The sequence below is a fragment of the Ambystoma mexicanum genome, chromosome 1p (genome assembly GCF_040938575.1).
Source record: "Ambystoma mexicanum isolate Mex_15411 chromosome 1p, UKY_AmexF1_1, whole genome shotgun sequence".
Classification (NCBI taxonomy): domain Eukaryota; kingdom Metazoa; phylum Chordata; class Amphibia; order Caudata; family Ambystomatidae; genus Ambystoma; species Ambystoma mexicanum.
This window is the reverse complement of record NC_090921.1, coordinates 746,382,901-746,405,487: the sequence shown is the minus strand read 5'-3', so window position 1 is coordinate 746,405,487 and position 22,587 is coordinate 746,382,901. Positions and strand designations below refer to the sequence as shown.

General features: G+C 46.0%; 1 protein-coding gene across 6 annotated transcripts in view; it reads left to right on the top strand.

Annotated features, from left to right (window-relative positions):
• POGZ (pogo transposable element derived with ZNF domain) overlaps positions 1-20,860 on the top strand; it is a 1,205,269-nt gene extending 1,184,409 nt beyond the window's left edge. For all 6 annotated transcript variants that reach the window (XM_069650424.1, XM_069650460.1, XM_069650451.1 and 3 more), the window contains exons 18-19: positions 18,930-18,954; positions 19,045-20,860. In XM_069650424.1, the coding sequence (XP_069506525.1) occupies positions 18,930-18,954; positions 19,045-20,737 (1,718 nt within the window). In that variant the 3' untranslated portion in view covers positions 20,738-20,860. The remainder of the gene's footprint in view (positions 1-18,929; positions 18,955-19,044) is intronic.
• The last annotated feature ends 1,727 nt before the right edge of the window (positions 20,861-22,587 follow it).

Sequence of the window (22,587 nt, the reverse complement as noted above, 5' to 3'; positions counted from 1 at the left end):
ACAATTCCACACCATTTCACCAATCTGCACCACAAAATTTTCATAGTCCTCGTTAGGACCCTCTGGACATTAATGGCTGCATGACATTTAGACACCCCTTTCCCTGGATTTCAGCATCTTCACACATGAGACGTTTGCCTGAAATCTGCAAAACTGTAGTAGAAGGACCAGTCCTCAACCCTGAAATGCATGGTCTGGGACATTTGCACCACAACAAACTGCACCATCCCAGGGTGAGGCAACAGGTGGGGAGAGAGCACAGTAGATCCCAGTATGCAGCAGTGTTGGGTAAGAATTGGTGCAGTCAAACTGTGTGAGACTGCACAACACTTATCTGCTTGGTGTTAGGTAACCCACCTTTTGATATTGATTTGTACTAAACAAGTTGGTAGTGTGACTGAGCAGCCAGGCTTATCTCAAGAGGTGTACATGTGAGCTGTAGAGCTGTACAAATGAAATCTGTAAATACAAGTACCCAAGTAACTCTTGCACTCAAGGTTCCAGTTATGAATAGTTATTTATTTAACATCAATTTTTAAGTAAGCTTTCTTTAAAAAAAAAAAAAGGCAAATCGGTGTAACAATGCAAGTATGATTTAAAATTACTTTTCATAATCATTAAGCTAGTGGATAATCTTTGGATATGATTTATACACAATTCCTACACCCTGAGGTGACTTCATTCACAAGGACAGCAATGGCATTTATATAATCACACTAGTATACTTAGTAGATTCTGAGGTTTCAGAAAGAAAAAGGTTAGACAGTTTCTCAGTACATGTGAGGACAGCTAAATCCTCCAATGAAGTCTAGATAAGCCTTTCCCAGCAATAGCCGTATACAACAAGCTACCACCTATGTGGGACAAAAAGTATCAAAGTCAATGGACTAGAAGAGCGCCTTCAGGGAGCCAGGACAGCCAAAGTCATTTGGGACAGTCTATGGATCTGATGCACTTCAAAATCTTGCACAGAGGTTTAGAAAAATCAATTGTGGGGTCACAAGCTGTTAAGCCTGTGAGAAGAGAGTTGAAATCCGCTCGAAAAAAGGTAAGCCAATGCAATTCCCCTGCAAGAAAAGCGTGGCTAAATGCAATAAGGTAAGTACCCCAACCTTAACAGTACCTCTGATTTGAAGAAGAGTGGTCCAGCTGGATTCTGTCTTGCTACAGCAGTGCATGTTAGGACAGTTTTTCTCAAGTCCAACTAAGGGCTTAGTAAAACCATTCAAGTGAGGAAGTACAAGACTCCACTCTTAGTATAAGGCTGTGTTAGGGAGAATTCTCAAAAAAAATGCTAATTCCCTTACCCTTAGAGACCCCCAGCAACTTTGCTGGATTTTGAGGACTTGATTTTTTTTTTCCTGGAGAGTGTGTGAGCCTTTTCCCCCATTCTCTCGTGTATTTTAATGTGTTTTACCCTTGTGTTTTCTTTGGTTATGGAGTCTAACCAACTCCATAGGCATCGTCTTTTCATTTGTCACACAGCACCCTCGGTGCAATGGCACAGGAAAACCTTTTCAGGCTTTCCCAAGGTTTAAATACCTTCCCTGCGATAAACTACTATTTCCCAGAGTAAGTAAAGTGAAATTGACTTTACTAGTCGTTTAAATTCCTAGACCCAGCACACCCTATCTTACAATAGAGTGCTGGAGGGGTTACTTAGTAACTCGTATGTCTAAATACTCATGTAGCAGTCAAATGCTACCTTTTCCTCTCTGAATGGCTGATGACAGTGGTTTTACAACGAACTACCATGATTATTCCCGACCGCAAACTATTCGTAGCTCCGGTAACGTTAAATCGCGGGAGCTATGTTTTTCAAGATGGCGTCTGAGCCCCCTTTGTTAAAACCGGTCCCGGTTGTCTTTTTTCGCCATTTCTTTTTGGAAAGGTCCTTCTAGAGTTTTTCTCTATGCGCCAAACCAGGTTTGGTCTCTTTGTTAATTCGCCTTTGCCGGGCTTCAGGAGTGAAGACCGCCTCTGGCGCCCAAGTGTTTGGGGTGGGCAGGAAGTGAGGGAGGTGCCCAAAACTCCCTGTGGTTAGTCTCCTAGGAGACCCAAATGCACTCTGTGCTGATTGGCTGGCTCACTCTCCAGCAAGGACAGCCACCCTGCTGGGTGAGTGGCAGGTAGGCTAGAATAAATGGGTGAGAACTTAATAAAAGACGAGTCTCTTGGCTTGGAAGGCAGAGTCGACCACTGGAACGAAGGAACCGAAGAAGAGCTTGAAGAGGACGGCTGCTGCAACTCCTGGACCGTTGGTTTGCCCGGTGAAGCCCTGCTGCAGGTCCGAGTCGCCAAGTTCGCATCGACAGAGAAGCCCCTGCAAGGACGACTTCTCCCTTTGAGTTGGTGGGACCATTCAACTCCAAAGTAAGCCACCTAGACACCCATCTCGGAGCTGGTTGAATTTCCTCCGAGTTGCTGCAGGAAACCGTAGAACCAGGGAAAGGGACACCAGTTTGTGTGCGTTACTTAAAGCCACTGGAATTGCAGTTGCCAATTGCAAGCTTTTGACTGTCCCAGTGCAGTGCAGAAGTCCCCCGATGTCCTCCCTCTTGTTCCCATGACTGAGGCCCAGGAACAGCGAGATCTACAGGAACTGCCAGGAACAGAAGTCATTGCTGCCTCTTTTTCTTCATTGTAAGGTACTGTAAAACAAGACTGAGAGTACTTGCCTCTCGCAGTGAAAGTGCTTGGAACTTTTGCAACTCACAGGCCTAATCATCTTGTGACCCAACATATGATTCTTCTTTCTATAAACTACTTCTAAGAACTTGTGCAGAGACATTTCCGTTAACTACCAGAACTGCTTTATCCTATCCAAGACTTTAGCCCATTGACTTTGGCCTAGCCTATTGAATTGACTCTTCTGGTGAACTCAAAAGTATTTGAACTGCCTAAGAATAATTGTAACCTTTTTATGTTCTGATAACCTTTGCCTTTTACTCCTCTTGAAAAGTATTCTGAATGCCAACAGTAAGATTTTCATGTCCCCAGCACCCTGGTTACTTAAGTTACCTGTGTTTATTTTTGTGTCTGTGGGCCAAACCAAAAGGGTCTTATCTTATTCAGAAACAGAGTGTATAGTATTGAAGTATATGTGTGTGTTATTAAATGATTGCCTCCTTCTATTGAATGTTTTATAACTGACTGGTTAATAAATTAATAAGTATTTAACCAAGAAACTTTGAGTGTAAGAGTTTATTTGAACACCTGTGATAGTAGACCTCTGTATAACATCATTACTGCTCACATTTCCCCTCTTGAGATAAACCTGGCTGCTCAACACCATACCAAAACTGTGTAGTACAGACTTATATCAAAGGTTGGTTTGCTTACACCTGTAGTCGTAGTTGCTTGTAGTGTTCCCAGAGAGTACTGCATTCAAACCTTGCCTAACAGGCTGTACCACCTGAGTTCATGGTAGTGTAGACAGAGCAGCCAGGCTTATTTTAGGAGGGAGAGAAGGCTGTAGAATCAGTATAAATGAAATTGTAATACAAATGATCAATGAAACACTGAAACACTTTGTATTGTAAAAATAAAGTATTTATTTAAATACAGGTAGGCACAGGTAAATATAGGGGTAAGTAAGCACTAAAACATTATATGAGATCACAGTATAAAAACACAACACTATACTTGAAATTACACAGGTCCAAGTATAAACCTTATTTGAAGTACCCAACAGTAGTTCTAGGGAAGTCAAAACTTTTTCATACACGTTCAGTATAGGTCAAGCCTATTCTTGGGGAGCAAAAGCCAATGGTTAGTTTTTACAATTACATTCAGTAATGCAAGGGCAGTAGACCCTTCAAGTTGTATAATGATTCTCCGTACAAATCACTTAATCAGTCAATTGGACCATATACTTTTGGTGACTAGTGGAACACTTATTCTAGGTGCAGTAAAAACCTATAACTACTTTTGTGATAACAGTTATCCTAGGTGAGTAAAACCAACGATGTAATATACAATTACAGGTGCTTTTGAGATCAGTGAAACACAGATGGAGATAAGCAGTAACTCTTGTAACTTATTTTTGGATGGCACACAGCTAACACAATAAGTAAAACCGACATACTTTTTTAACCTCACAGTGAAGGGGAAAGTAAAACCCAATCTTACACTTTACTGAATTACTCTGTTATTCTAGGTAGGCAACAACCTAATGTAGACTTATTCTGGACAGGCTAGCAGCAAGTCGGGGGAAGCAAGACCCAGTTGGGGGACACTCATACAATTATCCTCAAAGGACTAATCTGGTGAAACCAACACTTTTGGGAAGGGGAACAACCTAATCACAGAAGAGTAAAATACCTTCTCCAGCATTGGATCTTTCATAGATTCAGATGCTTGAATATTCCCCGTCGTCAGACTGGGTATCCTCGGTGATAAATTAAATAATAATATATTTTTTTATATATATATATATATATATATATATATATATATATATATATATATATATATATACACACACTGCCACCTAGCAGTGCATGTACATAGCCCATTATAGCCTATGAGCCACTTCATTGTGTAGTCCCTCCACCTCACTTTGGTCCTTTATGGCCCCAGCCAATGAGGTGGCAGGGCTTAAGCTCCGCCCCCGGCAGCCATCTTCAGATTTTTCACCGCAGTCTATCAGACACAGGGAATCCTCAAGCTCTCTGAGCTTTTTCAAATTCTTTCTACTTTTGTGTGGTATATATTTGTAAACTATATTCCATCTTGTTCCCCTTCTTAGGGGCTTTCTTTCCAATTAACCTTGGTGGTAAAACTTGTTGTTTTCCTCTCAAAATCGTCGACTGAACTTCTCTTCAGGAATGGAGGCACCTCAGGCTGTCAGGAAGCCTTCCCTGTTCAGGGACTGCACGAGGTGCAAAAAGAAATTGATTTACTACAAGGACCCCCACGAGCATTGCATTTATTGTCTGTACCCACATGACATTAAAAAATGTGAGATTTGTAAAACTTTTTCCACCAAGACCCTTCATGACAGGCATAGAAGACTCCTTTCATACCTGGAATCCAGGGATCAATCTTCGGACGAAGAGTCTGTCAGAACGGCTCCTGTCCAATCCAGCATTCCATCTGAGAGGCAAACTTCAAAGAGAAGGGCCTCTTCAGTGGAAAGGAGTTCCTCTCCCAAATCCAAAAAGAGGAAGCTGGAATTGATACCCTTTCTGCCTCCAGTTGGCCTGTCAAGCCAGAAAAAGTCAGCAAAATCTGCCTCCAGAGGTAAGGAGGAGTTTGCAAAAAACGGGGGGGGGCAGTCGTCGGCTGGTAAACGGCCCACGAATGAAGGGAAAGGTAAAGGCCCGTCATCGGCCATACCGTCGACGAAACCAGCATCGACGATGACGACGCTTAAGACATCGTCGACAGTTAGATCATCGTCATCGGACATATCGACCGTGAAGCAATCGTCGACGAGCAAGAAACACCACTCGTCCACGAAGCATTCGTCCATGACGCAGTCGTCCACGGAACCATATTTGTCAACGAATCCCTCGTCGACGACAAATCCCTCGTCGACTGGAAAATCTCAGTCGTCGACGGGAAAATCTCAGTCGACAGCGAAGCCCTCGTCGACGGGACAATCTCGGTCCTCGTCGACGGGACAATCTCGGTCGGCGGCGAAGCCCTCGTCGACGGGAAAATCTCAGTCGTCGACGAGGATAACATCATCCATAACGCCTTCAGAGGCACAGCAAATTTCGGCAGTTACAGAGGAATTACTGCCTATCACTCTTGAAGCTCCTGTCATTACAAGCAATATCATTGAGAAGAATACTGTAACTGAACCTCTGGTACAGCAATTCTCACCTTTGGGGCACATGGGAGAACTTCCGGATATAATTCTTCAGGAAGAATTCTCCGATGCGGAAGTGGTGGAAGAGCCCATCGGTCCCTTACCGAAACAATACAGCCCTCCTTGGCACCCGTCCACGGGAGAATCCGAATATCCTCATGACCCGGTGCTCATGTTATCCGTGCAGAGGATTGTAGAAGAATTTTACAAACGGCAAAGGGAGAAGCAAATTCCGATTAATCCCATTCCTAGAGAGTCATCCCCGATTCCAGGCACATCGGGTTGCTCTCCCTACAGGAGTAGACCGCAAAAACGGATGAGATCACCTGCTCGAAGACCGAGAAGCAGCACCCACAGTGCTTCACCTACAAGAGTCCCGTCACCACAGTCATCGCACAGACCGCGATCTCCGGACGTAGATCCCACCATGGTACCGTCCACCATCTCGGTATCAGACTGGCAGGAGGATCCTTTTGGTGAATTTTCGGAACCAGAAGAAGGAGAAATTACTCAGGAGCCCGACGATTGGGATGACTACGTCGTCGAGAAACCCAGGAGGAGAGACTCGCCGGGCAAGGCCTCACCACCGGATGATCTCGTCTCTTTCCACACCATAATAGGTAAAGCCGCAGAACTGTTTAAAATTCAGATTTCTTCGGAGGAAAGGCAATCAGTGCTCTACGAGCACAGGGACAAACGAAGGAGGACAGTGACCACAATTCCCCTCCTCGATACCATCTGGGATTCCGGATCCAAGATCCTATCTACGCCCTTATCGACTCCGGCTTTGGTGTCCAGGCCAGAAAAGAAATATAAAGCTCCGGATTCGGCACCGCTTTGTTTAAGGGGTCATACGAAACCGGACTCAGTTATTACAGTGGCGGCCAGAAAGAAACTCGCCAACCCCTCCTCACCGTTGTCGGCCCCACCGGATAAGGACGGACGTAAACTGGAAGCCATGGGCAGGAAAGTATCATCTTCTGCATCACTTACAATCAGAGCGGGTAATGCACTGGCCATGACCGCAAGATTCGATCGCGGGCTTTGGCTCCGCATGTCTAACTTGGCGAAACAATTACCACCGGAGCTCCAGGAGGAGGCAAAATCCATAATCGCGGATGGTGAAGCAACATCGGATCACATGATCGACGCAGCAGTTGATGTGGCCGAATCAGGCTTCAGGCAGATGGCGCACGGCACAGTGCTCAGAAGGCAGGCCTGGATGAAGGCTACTAACTTTAGACCTGAAGTTCAGGCGCAGATACTAGACATGCCATTTGACTGCCAAGATCTCTTTGGGAAAAAGATAGACGACCATTTGAAGGCAATCAAGACAGACACGGACACAGCCAGAGCCATCAGTTCTTTAAAGGACAAAAGTAAGGACCCTCGGTCTTTTCGTCCCTTTAGAGGTTCATCTTCCAAGTTCAGGGGATACAGTCGTTCCTCCTATAGTCAAAAAGCACAAGGCGGCACGTACCAAGCCAATAAATATCAGTCATCCAACAGATACGCCCATAGAGGCAGACGTGGCTCCGCCCAAGGGAATTCGCAAGGCAAGCAGAACTGACGACCAACCTCCCCCCCCCCCCCCTTCGCCACGCCCCGGTGGGGGGAAGGGTGAGCCAGTTTTTCCAGCGCTGGCGGTCAATTACATCGGACAAATGGGTGTTACAGGTGATCCGAAAGGGTCACACCTTGGAATTTCTGGACCAACCTCCTTCCCTGCCTCCAACTCCCCGCAGAGTGCATATGCTAACACAGGTCATGTCCGAAGTGCAAAAACTGCTCCAGAAGGCAGCAGTAGAACCAGTACCCTATTCTCAGAGGGGAAAAGGTTTCTACTCCAGATTTTTCCTCGTCAAAAAGAAAAACGGTCAATGGAGGCCCATCTTGGACCTGAGGGCTCTCAACAAGTTCATCAAGCGCATAACTTTCAAGATGGTAGCTCTACAAGGGGTGCTACCTTGGTTAAACAAGCACGACTTCTTGGCCACTTTAGACTTGGAGGATGCATACTTCCACATTCCGATCCATCCAGCACACAGGCAGGTCCTCAGGTTCACAGTGGGAGAGCTCCACTTTCAGTTTCAAGTACTTCCGTTCGGTCTAAAATCGGCACCAAGAGTTTTCACGAAATGCCTGGCACCGGTAGCGGCAAGTCTCAGGAGAGCAGGAACGGACGTTTTTCCATACCTGGACGATTGGCTGATAAAGGCAAGTTCAGCTGCAAAGGCTCGTTCGGCAGTGTCGAGGACGGTCAACCTCCTAAAAGAGTTAGGTTTCTCCATCAACCAGACGAAGTCCTGCCTCGTTCCCAGCAAGGTAGCTCTCTTCCTAGGAGCCGAGCTCGACTCCAGCATTCCCAGAGTGAGACCATCCACAGAGAGAATAGCAGCGATTCTACGCTCAACTTCGAACTTCCTACAGAGAGACAACATCTGTACGCTCTTTGAAATCCCTATTGGGCATGATGTCATCATGCATTTTCCTCATACCGAACTGCAGGCTTCGCATGAGGCCGGTTCAGGAAGCTCTGGACCACCAATGGAAACAAGCTTTCGGATGCTGGGAAGACATTGTCCAGATTCCATCGACGTTGCACAAGGCCCTTCGATGGTGGAACGCTCCGAGGAATCTTCTACAGGGAATGCCGTTTCAAGCACCGACATCGACCCTCCTGCTGCGGACGGACGCTTCCTTATCAGGCTGGGGCGCTCATCTTGCGGACCTCCAAACCAAGGGATCTTGGTCAGCACAAGAGTCCCAGCTCCACATCAACGTGTTGGAGCTCAGGGCCGTAAGGTTGGCGCTGAAAGCCTTCCTACCGGTTATAGCTGATCAAGTTCTTACGGTCCAGACAGACAACACGACCTCCATGCACTATACAAACAAGCAGGGAGGCACGAGGTCTCAGATCCTGTCGCAAGAAGCCCAACAGCTATGGGCATGGGCCTTGCGCTACGGGATACAGATCAGGGCAGAGCACCTTCCAGGAGTAGACAATGTCCTAGCGGACAGATTAAGCAGAGAATACACAGCGTCACACGAGTGGGAGTTGGACGACAGAGAAACCCGACGGATATTTGCCTTATGGGGCCATCCGCAGATCGACCTTTTCGCCACCAGGAACAACAAAAAATGCAAGAGATTTGCGTCAAGATACCCCGAGCACCAATCGCTGGGAGACGCGTTCTCAGTGGATTGGTCGGGGAAGCTCCTCTACGCCTTCCCACCCATTCCCCTCATGTCGAGGGTACTTCGCATGGTGAAAGAACAGGATTGTTCCTTGATCCTTATTGCACCCGATTGGGCACGGCAAGTCTGGTATCCGACGCTGAGACATCTATCCTGCAAAACCCCGATTCGTCTCAAATCACATCAATATCTACTGACACAACAGAACCGCAAGGTCCTCCACCACGACCCGAAGAGCCTGTCCCTCAAAGCATGGTTCCTGAGCAGCTTAGACTGATGCACCTAAAGTTACCATCAGAATGCTGGGATATCATCAGGGCCGCTAGAGCCCCGTCCACGCAACTCACCTACACCAGAAAATGGACCAGGTTTTCCAAATGGTGCGAGACCTCTGCGATCGATCCCCTCACGGCCTCGGTTGATCAAATTCTGCCTTACTTTGTTGCACCTGGCTAAATCAGGGCTCTCACTGTCCTCTATCAAGGTCCATCTGTCAGCCAGAGCGGCCTACACAGTAACCGCGGAGACGCAAGCCTTTCTCTCCTTACCAGCGATCAAGATCTTCCTGAAAGGGCTAATGCGTACTTATCCGCCTACACCTACACCAGTTCCGGACTGGAGCCTCAACACCGTCTTAACAGCCCTCATGCAACCTCCCTTCGAACCCATACATAGATGTGATATGAAATTCTTGTCCTGGAAGACATCCTTCCTGGTAGCCATCACATCGGCCAGAAGGATCAGTGAGTTGCAATCTTTGTCTTCGGAACCTCCATTTACCTTGTTCCAGAAGGACCGCGTCATCTTAAGGCCTCACCCGAAGTTCCTCCCCAAGGTACTTTCGGAGATGTCGTTCACTGAGCGCATTGTTTTACCAACCTTCTTCCAGAATCACGCTTCGGAAGCGGAAAGGACATTACACTCTCTAGACGTTTCTAGGGTGTTGAAGTTTTATTTGCAAAGAACCAAGGAGTTCCGCTCCTCAAACCGGCTATTCATTTCCTTCTCTGGCCGTACCAAGGGCCAACATATATCCAAACAAAGCCTGGCACGCTGGGTATCGTCCTGCATCACCCACTGTCATCAGTTGAAAGGCGACCCTTTAACTAGACCGCCGTCTGCGCACTCCACCAGAGGAAGGGCGGCGTCAACAGCATTCCACGCAGGGGTGGCCTTGAAAGACATATGCAGAGCTGCCACGTGGAGCACTCTGCATACTTTCGCGAAACACTACTGCCTGACTGAAGATACCAACAAAGAAACTGCAGTTGGACAGGCAGTGCTCCGCCATCTCTTTGTGTAAGGTAGGACCAGCCTCCTTTCCCACCTTTCCCGAAGTATGTAACCGTTGTGTTGCTGCATGGTAAAGGTTTGATCAGAAATATGTTTTTCTGTAATTATGCATATCTGTTTATAATGGTGGCATGTTTTAACTGCTTGGTATTCTATTCAAGCATCTGAATCTATGAAAGATCCAATGCTGGAGAAGTCTTAGTTACTTACCTATAACTGTATTTCTCCAGCATTGGTATCTTTCATAGATTCACATGCGCCCGCCCGCCTCCCCTAAGAGGCTGCTCCTATGCTCGGCATCCATCATACTGTAATCTCTACGGTTCAAAATCTGAAGATGGCTGCCGGGGGCGGAGCTTAAGCCCTGCCACCTCATTGGCTGGGGCCATAAAGGACCAAAGTGAGGTGGAGGGACTACACAATGAAGTGGCTCATAGGCTATAATGGGCTATGTACATGCACTGCTAGGTGGCAGTGTATATATATATATATATATATTTTAAACAAAAAAAAATTATTATTATTTAATTTATCACCGAGGATTCCCAGTCTGACGACGGGGAATATTCAAGCATGTGAATCTATGAAAGATACCAATGCTGGAGAAATACAGTTACAGGTAAGTAACTAAGACTTCACATCTACTTTCTATTAGACTGGCAAAACAGTTGCTAAGGAACAAAAGATGTTAACCATAATTTTAAGAATAGTGCATCACATGTTCAAGATCAGTAAGGACTTTTGTAACTGTTCACTCTTAGAATTACAGTTACCAAACAACTCTTTACAAGTAAGTACATTTGAAATACTTATTTCCTTTTCTAGGCAGAAGTCCCAATCCCTTGAAAGTCTTTCTCTTATTCTTGGAGCACAAGTGTTCTCAGTGGCAGAAGGGGGGTCACTAGGACTATTGACAAACAGGCAGTGTCAGAATAGGTTCTTTAGTAGCAAAAGTCAGAGTGCCTTAGGAAAACTGGGCAAACAGGTAAGTACTTCATTTTAGAGTTAGAAGAGGGTCTAGGGGCTTCGCAAAAAGACACCCTAGCAGGATTCTAGCAGTGGGACTTGGTGCGCTGGATGAGAGGCCTCCCCATCATAGAAAACAACCCACAGCTACACCAAACCCTAACAGGCTTAAGGTAAGTACATACCCAAGCCAACACAGTACCTCAGTATTGAAGAAGATTTTGCAGCAAGAGAACTTCAGGGTCTGCAGCCAAATACCGGATCAGTGGATTCATTGTCATGGAGACTGAAAACAAGACCTCAAAAGGAACTTTGCAGCAGGGATCGATGAAGGAGGCTCTAGGCAAGGTTTCCCTTGGGGCTGAATGCGGTTCTGCGGATTTGGCGCCTTTTCAAGGAGCACAGAAGAAGACAGAAAATCGCGGTTGAATTTACGTCGTTACAAAGGTCCAGGTCGATTCGTGTCTCTGGAGATCCACCAGGATGCCTACGAAGTTTCAGCGAGATTCAGAATTCGGAAGACCGTGCACAGCACGATGGCTTGAGGTCCCATGGTATTGTGGTATTGCAACAACGCGTGGGATGGCTCAAAATGCAGGTCTTCTTGAGTCTAGTGGGTCTCACCAAGCTCTTGATCGGGGTCGTCGTTTTCGGAGTCGATTGGAAGGAAGGTCTACAGCAGGCACCGGTTACACAGCAGGCTCTCCGGTCACTGGAAATTGTCTCAGCAGCTTTTCCTTCATCTTCCTCTTCGGTTTTGGTTCCAGTGGTCGACTTTTCCCTCAGCTTCCAGATTCGCAGTATTTATCAGGAATTGCAACACAACCTGTGCATTCTCTCCCCGCATTTTACAAGAAGGGGTGGTCTGGTGATCCAATCAGGACAGCCAGCCCCCCCACTGGGATTTGTCCCCATTCAAGCAAGGCGTAAAACAAAGGGCTGGGGAGTTTTGGACTCCTCCCTCACTTCCTGCTCTCACAGACAGACTGGTGCCTGGACGGGGAGTCCAGGGTACTCCCGCCGAAGACCAAAATCGCACAAAGGAATTTCCTACCCTGGATGTTAGGGGAAGGAACAAGAAACGACAAACACTAAAATGGCGAAAAAAGAAGACTGGGGCCATTTTGGTAAAAATTGACACTCATGTGCCTTTACTGCAGCTGTGAACACAGCCCGTGCTGAAAGTGCACCAAATTATTACAAGGTTTCACTGCCACCAGCCATTGAAGGTAAGCTTGTCACTGTAACAGAATTGTTACAGTTTTAGTGTGAAAGGGGATACATTGTATCTCCCCAGCATTCCACATAAGGTGGGGTGTGCTGGTTTCACTTAACAAAATGTAAAAGGGATCCAAAGATTGGGAACTGTAGTTCACTCAAGGTTAGCACAAGAAAGTTAAAAGGGGAGCCTCTAGGGCAACCCAGCAACAACAGGCACTTATTGCCAATAAGTTGTTAAAGAGGATAACTTTAAAAAGACACTATGGAGAGGAGAGTCTTAAAAATGACACCCATAAGAGTTAAAGCTTATGTGAGTGTGAAAAAAAAGGTTCCCACTCACTAAGGAAAAATATCCCACTAATTAAACAAAAAGTTCTGGGGTGGACCCAGGTCAGAAAGATTTACCACTTTGCAAATCTTACCTAGCGGTGCAGATGCTGGTTCCTGAGCCCCAGTCATGGGGACAAGAGGGAGGATGTCTGGAGGGCTCCTGCGGCAGGACTCTGGAGATCACCAGCAGCTACCAGCTCTTTTCGTTTCAGCAGCACTTCGTGGTTCCAGTGCTTAGCAAACAGCACCGATGCGGAATTCGGACACCGGATTTACTCTCTTCGCTCCCTTGGTCCTGCACTCTGGTGAGGGGACTCTGGATCTGGAGGTCCTCCTTCCGGATGGTCCTTCAGAGTCTCCTGGTGCTTCAGGCTGGATTTGCTCCCCGGCAGATGTAGTACTCGACTACAGACACTTGACCCCTGGTATTGGGCTTCCGAAGCAACAGAGGCCCAGCAAGTCTGGGATAGTGGTCCAGTGGAGTATGTCTCGGGGTTAGTTGGTCCCACTAAACCAAGGGGAGAAGTCCGTCCGGAGCGTCTGTTGCAGTGAAAAAGGAGTTCAGCACAGCAGCAGGGCTTCACGGGCAATTCAAAGGTCCATGAGGTTTCAGCAAGCTTCGTTCACGGTTTCTTTGTCAAGTGTTTCTCCCAGTGGTCGACTCTGCCTGTATTCCCAAAACCATTGCCTTTTAAGCAGGTTTCTCTCATTCATGCACAGCCAGGCTGTCAATCACTCAGCAGTGTGATTGTCCTGAAAGGACAGCCAGCCAATCATGACTAGTTTCATTCAGGCATTCCTAGAGACAAAGGACGGGAGTTTTGGGACTCTCCCTCACATCCTGTCCTTCCAAACTCACTGGGCCAGGGGCAGGCTTCCAGGTTGAAGCCCGCCAAAGGCACGACAAATAAAGGGCTCAAACCTGTCTCAACGCGTAGAGTAAAACCCAAGAAAGACCTCAGAAACAGAAAATGACGAAAAAAGAATACGGCGGCCATTTTGACAAATTGGTTCCCCGTTGGTGCTGTACAGCAGCTGAGGGTTCAGCCTGCGGTAGAAATGCACAATGGCAGGAAAAGGTAAACCACTGCCGCCAGCCATTTCAAGTAGTGAGGGTAAAAAAAATGTTAAATGAGAAAGTAGGATAAGGGGCTACTAACCCACCATCATTCCACATAAGATGGTGTGTGCTGGACCTACAAAGAGAAAATGTAGGCAAAGTCAATTTCACTTTACTCTTCTTGGGAATTGTAGTTTACCCAAGAAAAGGTATTTAAACCTCAGAGAAACCCAAAGGATTTCTCAGTAACACTGAACTGAAGGTGCTGTGTGTCGCCATACAAAAAGCAGATGCCTATGGAGTTGGTCAGACTCCAAAAACAGTGAAAACAAAAAACCCAAATTGAATAAAAACACACGAGAGAGTGAGAAAGTCCCACACACTCGGGAGTTAAAATTAATAAAGTCCTAAGTCCAGCAAAAGCGCTCGGGGTCTCTAAGGTGGGAGGGATTTAGCACTAAAATGAAAATTCTTCCTAACAAGTAGCACACCAACTCTTGCCTCCCCCCAACGTCTGCTCCGGGGTATGTCAGCCAGCCACACATGCCCATTCTCAGCGCAGTTTAATTCAGAGTGAAAATCACATCAAGTGATGAGCGAATGGCATAGCGACCTACAGATTCTTTGATTTTCAACACTTTTTGAATGTTGTCATGTCTGTCCACAGAACAGGTTCAGAGAACTGGTTCTTTTTTCTAGTGTTTTATATTTATAGTGTTGTGTGATATTACCTGCTTGATGCATTTCTGTAGTGGCTTTTTGAATATGTTTCTATTTACTGTCTAAGGGTAATCATTGTATATTTCACTGTGTGGACTTGTTGTGGACCCCTGACCCCATTCACCTCTTCTGAGACTTACCCTTGACCACTCAACGCTTACCTTGATTGTGTTTGGCTAAACTCCCAGAGTTCCCCTGTTCAGTATAACTAGGGTGGCCTCCTAAAATGTGTCCACCAGGCCAGATTTTTAAAATCCATCTTAACATGTGAACACATTATGCTGCAGAACAATCTGGAACTCTTGAATGTCACATCACATACATATTCCCAGTGTTAAACTAGATGAACTCCTACAGAGTGTAAGGGCGTGGAAGTAGGTGACTGGCCCACAGGTGGCCTTGTTTTGGCTATAAGCTTTTATTTGGTGAAAATGAAGGAGGAATATCCGAACTATCCCCAACGCGAAGTGGGGTTTCCCTGCCTTATCTAAACACTAAGGATTCTGTCAGGAATTCTGTTGAAATTATATAGTCCACCGTCCTGAGTGAAAAGCCTATTTCCATCCCTTACACTTTGAACTAAATCAAAAAGGTTGGCGACTCTTCTTAATGTAGATGAATGGCTCTCTTCTTGTCGGGCGGGCTACCATCACAAAGAAAAAGGGGTGATAACTGGAAGGTTTAGAATTCATCTTAACCTCCGGCTGTTAGGGGAGTTTTCCTAAAGTTCACTTTGAAGGTAGACTTTACAACTATCCCAATGGTTTGTAGATCCCCAACTCTTACTATCAGTCCGTACTACTCATGGAGCCTTTAGTAGAGTGGCAAAGCAGCCAGACTTATCATAAGTGGAATATGTGAGCTGGAGGTAAGTACACTGAACCTAGTTAGTAATGCAATTCAATGAAACACTTACTCAATAAATGTACATTCAAATATAGATTTATTATATATACACAAGAGTTACTCTTAAATACTTAGCACATTAAACCCAAACACTTTAGAATACTTTTCAAAGGCCACTGCTTAGCTTGTAGCTGCTCACGGTTACAATTGTTACAGCTTTTTAGACTAATGATAGTTCTACTGTTTTATCGGTAACGCACACACACAAAGTAATACAGTAATTCCAGTAATTGTATTTAGTTAGCAAAACCACTTAAGATAATGACTTTTAGGAAGGAAAACAGTTGGTCAGTGCAACACAAGCAGGGATTAAGGTTAAAGAGGCAGTTTATTCGCACAGCACAGCTTTTAAAGTCCAAAACGCAACCCTGGCTACAAGGCAGTTTGGAGAGGCTCAAAGTCTTGTGAAGCAGCACAATACAAAAGTTCCTGTGGATACTTTCTAGTCTCTAAGATGCAAGAGGATAGGACCAACATTGGAGACCCTGTCAAAGGACTCGCTAAAGGGACACAAGCAGCAGCTTGGGTCAGGGATCAGAGGGGGTTGCCCTGGACACCTCTATGTGCCGTCCAACACTCTGGAAAGACTTTTCAGATTAAGGTAAGCAATACCTTCAATCCCCCCCTGCTGACCCCCACTCCCCCCATCCCACAGTACCTTTGGCTTGAAGAAATATTTGTGGTGGGATTCTTCTCAATGTGGCAGTGCTGGACCCACCCTCTGGATTCCTTGGTCTTGTGACGAAAGGCCACACTATGGATGGGATCTATCAGCAGGAGTCCGAGGGAGGATCCCTGGCACAGATTTCAGCAACTTATCTGGTCACTTTGCGGTTTTGGCATCTTTTCTGCAGCAACCAACAAAGGACACGATTTGCCTGGTCAATCTTAGATTCCTGAGTCCAGTCTGCTGAGGGGACTTGGATGAGTCGGATTGTGTCTCTGGATGTTCACCTGGAGCTCAGCAAAGACTTGAAAGGATTCGGCCTTTCGAAGACGATACACTTCAATTGGGTCAGAGGTCTCCTGGTATTGGGATGCCACAGCTCACAGGACCTCAAGAGATGGCTCAGATTGGAGTTCGTCTAGGGATTGGTTGTGCCCAACAGTCAAAGGGAAGGAGTCATCCTCTTAGGAGTTCCTCTGTTGCACAGAAAACGGGGCCATGACAGCAGAGGTTGCTTCACAGTGTTGCAAAGGGTCCGATGGCGTCTGTCGTCTTCATCGGTTACTCCATTTTCCAATGGTCAACTTGCCATTCACCTCAGGAACCTCACCTTTTATTCCATTTCCATACACACTCCTCTCCAATCTCTCTCAGCAGTTTACAGAAAGGGGCGGGTGACTGTCCAATCAGGACAGCCAGACCCCCAGTGAGAGGTGGTTCCATTCAGGCACTCGGGCAGACAAAGAGAAGGGGAGTGAAAAACTCCTCCCCCACTTCCTGGCTGCCCAGACGCACTGAAGTCTAGGCAGGGACACCCAAGGTTTCCGGCAAAAGGAAAAACACTCAAACAAACCTCCCCCTCCCAGAATGGTAGAAGAAGGGCTGACAAAGAAAACCATGCTAGAAATGGTGAAAAAAGGAAGAAGCCCCCAATTTAGTACTTAGGGGCCCCCTAATGTGCACAACCGGGACTGTGAATACAGTCTGCGTTAAAAACCAGCACAATAGTCGGTAGAACACGTCTGCTGCCACAAAGCCTTAACTAGAAGGTTGTCTATTTGACTAAAAGGATACCACTGCAGAGATAAGGGGGATACTAGGTATCTCCTTGGCACTCCACATAAGGTGGTGTGTGCCAATCTCTCAGAATATAAAGTTTTAGAACTGTAGTTAATCTAGGATAATGAAGCGAATCTCAAAGGAGAACCCAAAGGGTTCCCAGCAACACTGCCCATAAGGAGCTGTGTGGTGCAATAGTAAAATACAGATGCCTTAAAAGAGAGATGGAGGAAAGTGGACTCCATAGGACAGGTAAAACAAAGAACAGAGTTCCAAAAGACAAAGCCCATAAGAATGAATGAGTGGAAAAAGGCTCCACTCATTCAGGATTAAAGGAAAGGGTCCAGAAGTCCAGCAAAGTGCTGGGGTCTCAATAGGAGAGGCGTTAAAGCATGAGAATGATAAATCTCCCTAACACTGGGATTGCTGTGGGCAACCCTCCAGACAATCGTTCTTTGCCTGCCAAGCCATTACAAAAGGGGAAAGACAATATGCAAATCGGGCTTGGTCCCACCCCAAAAGGGGCAGGCCAGCCTGAACTGCTTTGTCACATGCCTTCTGAATGAGACCACAAGCATACCCAAAAAGGTTTTCTAAACCTTCCAGCCATCGTCTCTTGTTTCGCTGTAGTCACCCAAAGTGGGATGCGTATGCTCAGACTTGGACCCTGACCAGGTACTGTACCTTCCCGCTCCCTTCCTGGCATCTCAAGTTGCCTCTGTGCTTCGCAGCTCCTCCAAGAAGGATTGGACCAGCTCTGAAGTCCTTCTTCCCTTTTTATCGTCAGGTTGGAGTTGTCTGTTCCCAGGTATTTGGGCCGCTCAGTTTATTGATATTTTATTTCTATCGCGGACGTACACAAGTGTTTCAGAGCGCGACAAGGCAAGGGAGGGGAACAGGGGAGAACAAAACGGCAATCTTACTAGGCCCAGTGACATTGAGAACGCGCAAGTGCATGGGAGAGGGGGAGCGGAAAAGAGCATGGAAGGGGGGAGAAGTGGAAAGTGCGAAGCAGTTGGTTCCGCAGGGCACTCTGCATTGCTCAGCAATCTCTTCCTCGTCTCAGTATTGGTATTCCCATCCTCAACTGGGTCACTTATGCTCTCCATCCCAGTTTCCACACATGGCTCACATAGGTGGTCCCTACTTTTCTTTGTCACAGAACCTTTTATTGGGGTGGGGTCATCTACTCTGCAGAGGTACATTAAAGTGTGTGGCATTGTAGAACCCTGTAGTGAGTAGGACGAGGGAGCTGGTGATGTTTTGGCCGTACCGCATTCTCCCCAGACAGTCATCCCTAGTCCCATATGGGGAATCCCTCCCCATGAGATCCACCTGCTCTGCACCACCTCCAGGGGGACTGTCAGGTAGTGGCCTCACCTCCCTTTCTCATCCTGTCATTGTGGAAGCATGTCCCACTCGTGTCTTTGCAGGAGTCCACTGGCTTCGATCTAATTCAAATGTTATGTACTTTCACAAAATATGCTTGGTTTCATTTTCCTATTTGCGTCTGATCCTTGCCAGTGGGAGTTATTTATCTTAACTTTTCGTAATTGTACGGCAGTTTGTGATATGGCTCCTTTTTGTAAACCCATCTATGATTTTTGTTATTCTTTGATTGTATGTAAATGTGTAAAGTTTATTTATAAACTATGTAGCATTAAATAAATATCTATAATTTTGTTTTTCAGGATCTACTGCCACATCCCATCCCAGGTATTTACCTTTTGCAGCCTACCTTACCTTTGTAGAATTGCTGTTTTTTTATTCTGCTCTGTCATTCAAGTTTTCTTTTTTCTCCCCAAGGAAAACATCGAAGGAGCTACTCCCAGTAGATGTCCTGCCTGTGTCCAAAGAAGTTACTGCTGTCGAAAGTTCACCAGGTGATACAGATCCAGATGAATCCCCTGACGAATCTATTCCTACTCTCCAAGACGGACTAGTCTCCAATCTTGAAGATGAGACCATCGATGTAGATGAGCAAGAGGATGATGATGAACAGGATGAGGAATTTGAAAACAAACAGTCTGATCCGCCCTTCAAAAAAGAACAGTTGTCTTTAAAGAAGCTGCGTGTTGTACTGTTTGCACTCTGCTGCAGCATTCAGCAGGCGTCAGAGCACTTCCACAACCCGCCACGGCGTATTAAACGCTGGCTCCGACGTTTCCAGACTTTCCAGGAAGAGAACCTAGAGAGTTTATCAGATGGTAAATACCTGGGTGCGGAGGCAGAAGAGAAATTAGCTGAATGGGTTCTGACCCAGAGAGAACAGCAGCAGCCTGTGAACGAAGAGACACTGTTCCAGAAAGCAACCAAGATTGGGCGGTCTTTGGAAGGAGGCTTTAAAATCTCCTACGAATGGGCAGTAAGATTTATGTTGAGGCACAGCCTGAGCACGCACTCAAAGGTGGCAGTAGCGCACCCTCTGCCGAAAGATACAGAGGAGAATGCCCAGAGTTTCATAGAGTTTGTACAGAGACAAATCCACAATCAGGACCTGCCACTGTCCATGATTGCTGCCATTGATGAGCTCTCGCTCTTCCTTGATACAGAGATGCTGGCTAGTGATGAAAAAAAGGACAATGCTCTGTTAACAGTGGGGACTGGGGAACCCTGGTGTGAACTGGTGCTTACCATCCTGGCAGACGGGAGCCTCTTACCCACCATTGTGTTCTTTCGGGGTAATTTGAAACATCTGCGAAGGGTGCCAGAGTCTATTGTGCTAGAAGCGAAAGAAAATGGCTACAGTGATGATGAGATAATGGAGCTCTGGTCAACTCGAGTTTGGCAAAAACATACTGAGGGCCCCAATAACAAAGGAATGTTAGTGCTAGACTGCCATCGGACACACTTATCAGAGGAGGCATTGTCCTTGCTAAGTTCCACCAGCACTCTCCCTGCTGTTGTTCCCACAGGGTGCAGTTCTAAAATCCAACCACTGGATGTGTGCATCAAAAGGACTGTGAGAAACTATTTACACAAGAAGTGGAGGGAGCAATCCCAGAAAATGGCAGACACGAGTTGTGATTCTGAAATAATACTTCAGCTGGTCTTGTGCTGGCTGGCTGATGTACTAAAGGTAATAGCAGATCACTCTGAACTGGTCCAGCAATCATTCCTTGTTGCTAGTGTTCTACCTGGCCATGATGGCACTACAAACACCACCAAGCGCAATGCTGAAATGCAGGAGGAACTGATCAATGTGCTTGAGGCGCAACTTAAACTGGACGAGGCGCCACAGGATGAGGACACTGACAAGGAGTACGGCAATGACAGCCAGCCAGAAGAAAGTGGAGATCCTTGCAATGATAGCCCACCACATGGAAGCACTGAACATTTCATTGACAGCCCAAGAGAAGGAAGCACAGAAAACTGCAATGAGAGTCAGCCGGAAGAAGGCACAGACCCTGAGGTTCTCCACCAGCTCTTTGAGGGTGACAGCGACTCTGAATCTTTTTATGGCTTTGAAGAGACTGATCTAGAACCAATGGAGATTTGAACATTTTTATCTTAGTGACTTGGTATAGAATAAAATCTTACTTTTATCTTCAGTTGGCAAGGCATTCCCTGTGGGTTTTACAAATCTGTAGCAGTCCCCTGGAAGAATAGCCATTTTACTTAATTTCCTGAGTTTGTGTTTTCTTTTTAAAGATCACTTTTTGGTATTTTCCGAAAGAAAAGCAAATCTATATATTGTGGGTTAGTTGTTTTGTTTTGTTCTCTTAACCTCACTGTATCATAGTTTTTCAGGTGTGCAGAATAATTTTGCATTACACTACCATTGCCAATCTGGGCAATTTCTGGCGATGCAAACTAGTTACTGAACCAGTATATATATGTACAAATATATTCAATTTCTGAGTTATCTTCAGGAGGACGGAATTTTTAATCAGAATCTTGACATTTTTAGGCATCAATGGTCCCAATGAGTTTTTCAAGTGGATATTGTTTTGTATAAATCTGCAGCAACTGACCCTAGAGATTGCCTCATGGTGACCTTCCAGTGTTGAATCTTTATGGCATAGCACTTGTGTCCATTGACCTGGGCATTCTAAACCAGCACAGACATTGGAGGCTCCAGAGAGGTATTTGCCAGTGGAGAATCGATGAAGGGGGAATCCTAGTCAGTATTTAATTTGGTATGGGCAGAATATCGAATGCAATCAGTGTTATTGTTCCCTCGAATATAGAGCACAGTAAGGCGATTCCAATGAAGTGTGACCCTCCCTGTCCTTTGCCTATCCTTGATGTTAGGTCGATAAGTGAGAGAACTTGTGCATCAGTGAGCAGTTTTGCCCAATCCCATGACATTTTAGCACCCTTATGACTCGCAAGTTGAGTCAGAAATGTTAGTGTGCACATGCAAGAAAAATGCTTGGTTTTATTTTGCACTGCCCATTGCATTTTTCTATGGTATGCATGTTTGTTGCAGGTTTTCCTAAACTGCATTACAAATCCAGATTCATTTGGACCTTGATGGAAAGCATGATGGGCCGTTCTCCCAATTGGGAATGTGAATAGCCTGGTCTGAGAACTTGGGATTTCAGATTCCCCAGTTCTGCAAGTGCTTCACCGTTAATGTGTACATATGCGAGACATTGAATAAAGCTAGGGAAATGGATTTCTAAATCAATGTTGTTTGTTTTGGTTGTACATAGGATGGCTGTTAGTGTTTCATAATCCAAACACTATACATTTCTTGCACACTTGGAAGTGTTGTCATTGTAATGAGTGCAAAAACTGATACTCTTTCAACTGGTTTCCTTTCCACCATAGTAAAAGGATCTGTTCCTGTGGATGGGATGGCAGCAGAGCATGTTGTGCAGGTGCATTTAATAAAAAGATCTGTGCTTGGTCGCATGAATATGTGGACCCAGTCCCTCCCTCCCTCCCTCCCACTCCCCTTATGGGCCAGCCCTGTTGCATACTCCTGGACCCAACCGCCTGTCTTTTCCTTTGCCTGGTCAGGCCTTGAGCATTGCACAGTAGCTAAGCTTAAGCATCTGAAATATATTTTTCGGACCACCTGCATCTGTGGCCTGTGTTTCAATGTTCAGCCGATGTGCATCCTGCTGCAGAAATGCTTTTGTGCTTTGACTTCCATTCCTTGTGTATGTAGTATTTAGGACCCAATCCGTCTTGGATCTGTTGTGCACCCTCTGACTTTCTTGCAGCATCTTAGTTGGTTGGAGACCTGCTATCCGTGTGCCACTTGAACTGATCTTAAAACGTTTGTCGATAGACAGTGGTAAAGTTAAAGGGGATAGGACTGGAGCCACAGCAAGCGATAGCATGCTTCCCTGTTAAGAATGTTGAGAGTGGAAGTGGACCATGTGCGTGAAGCGTGAC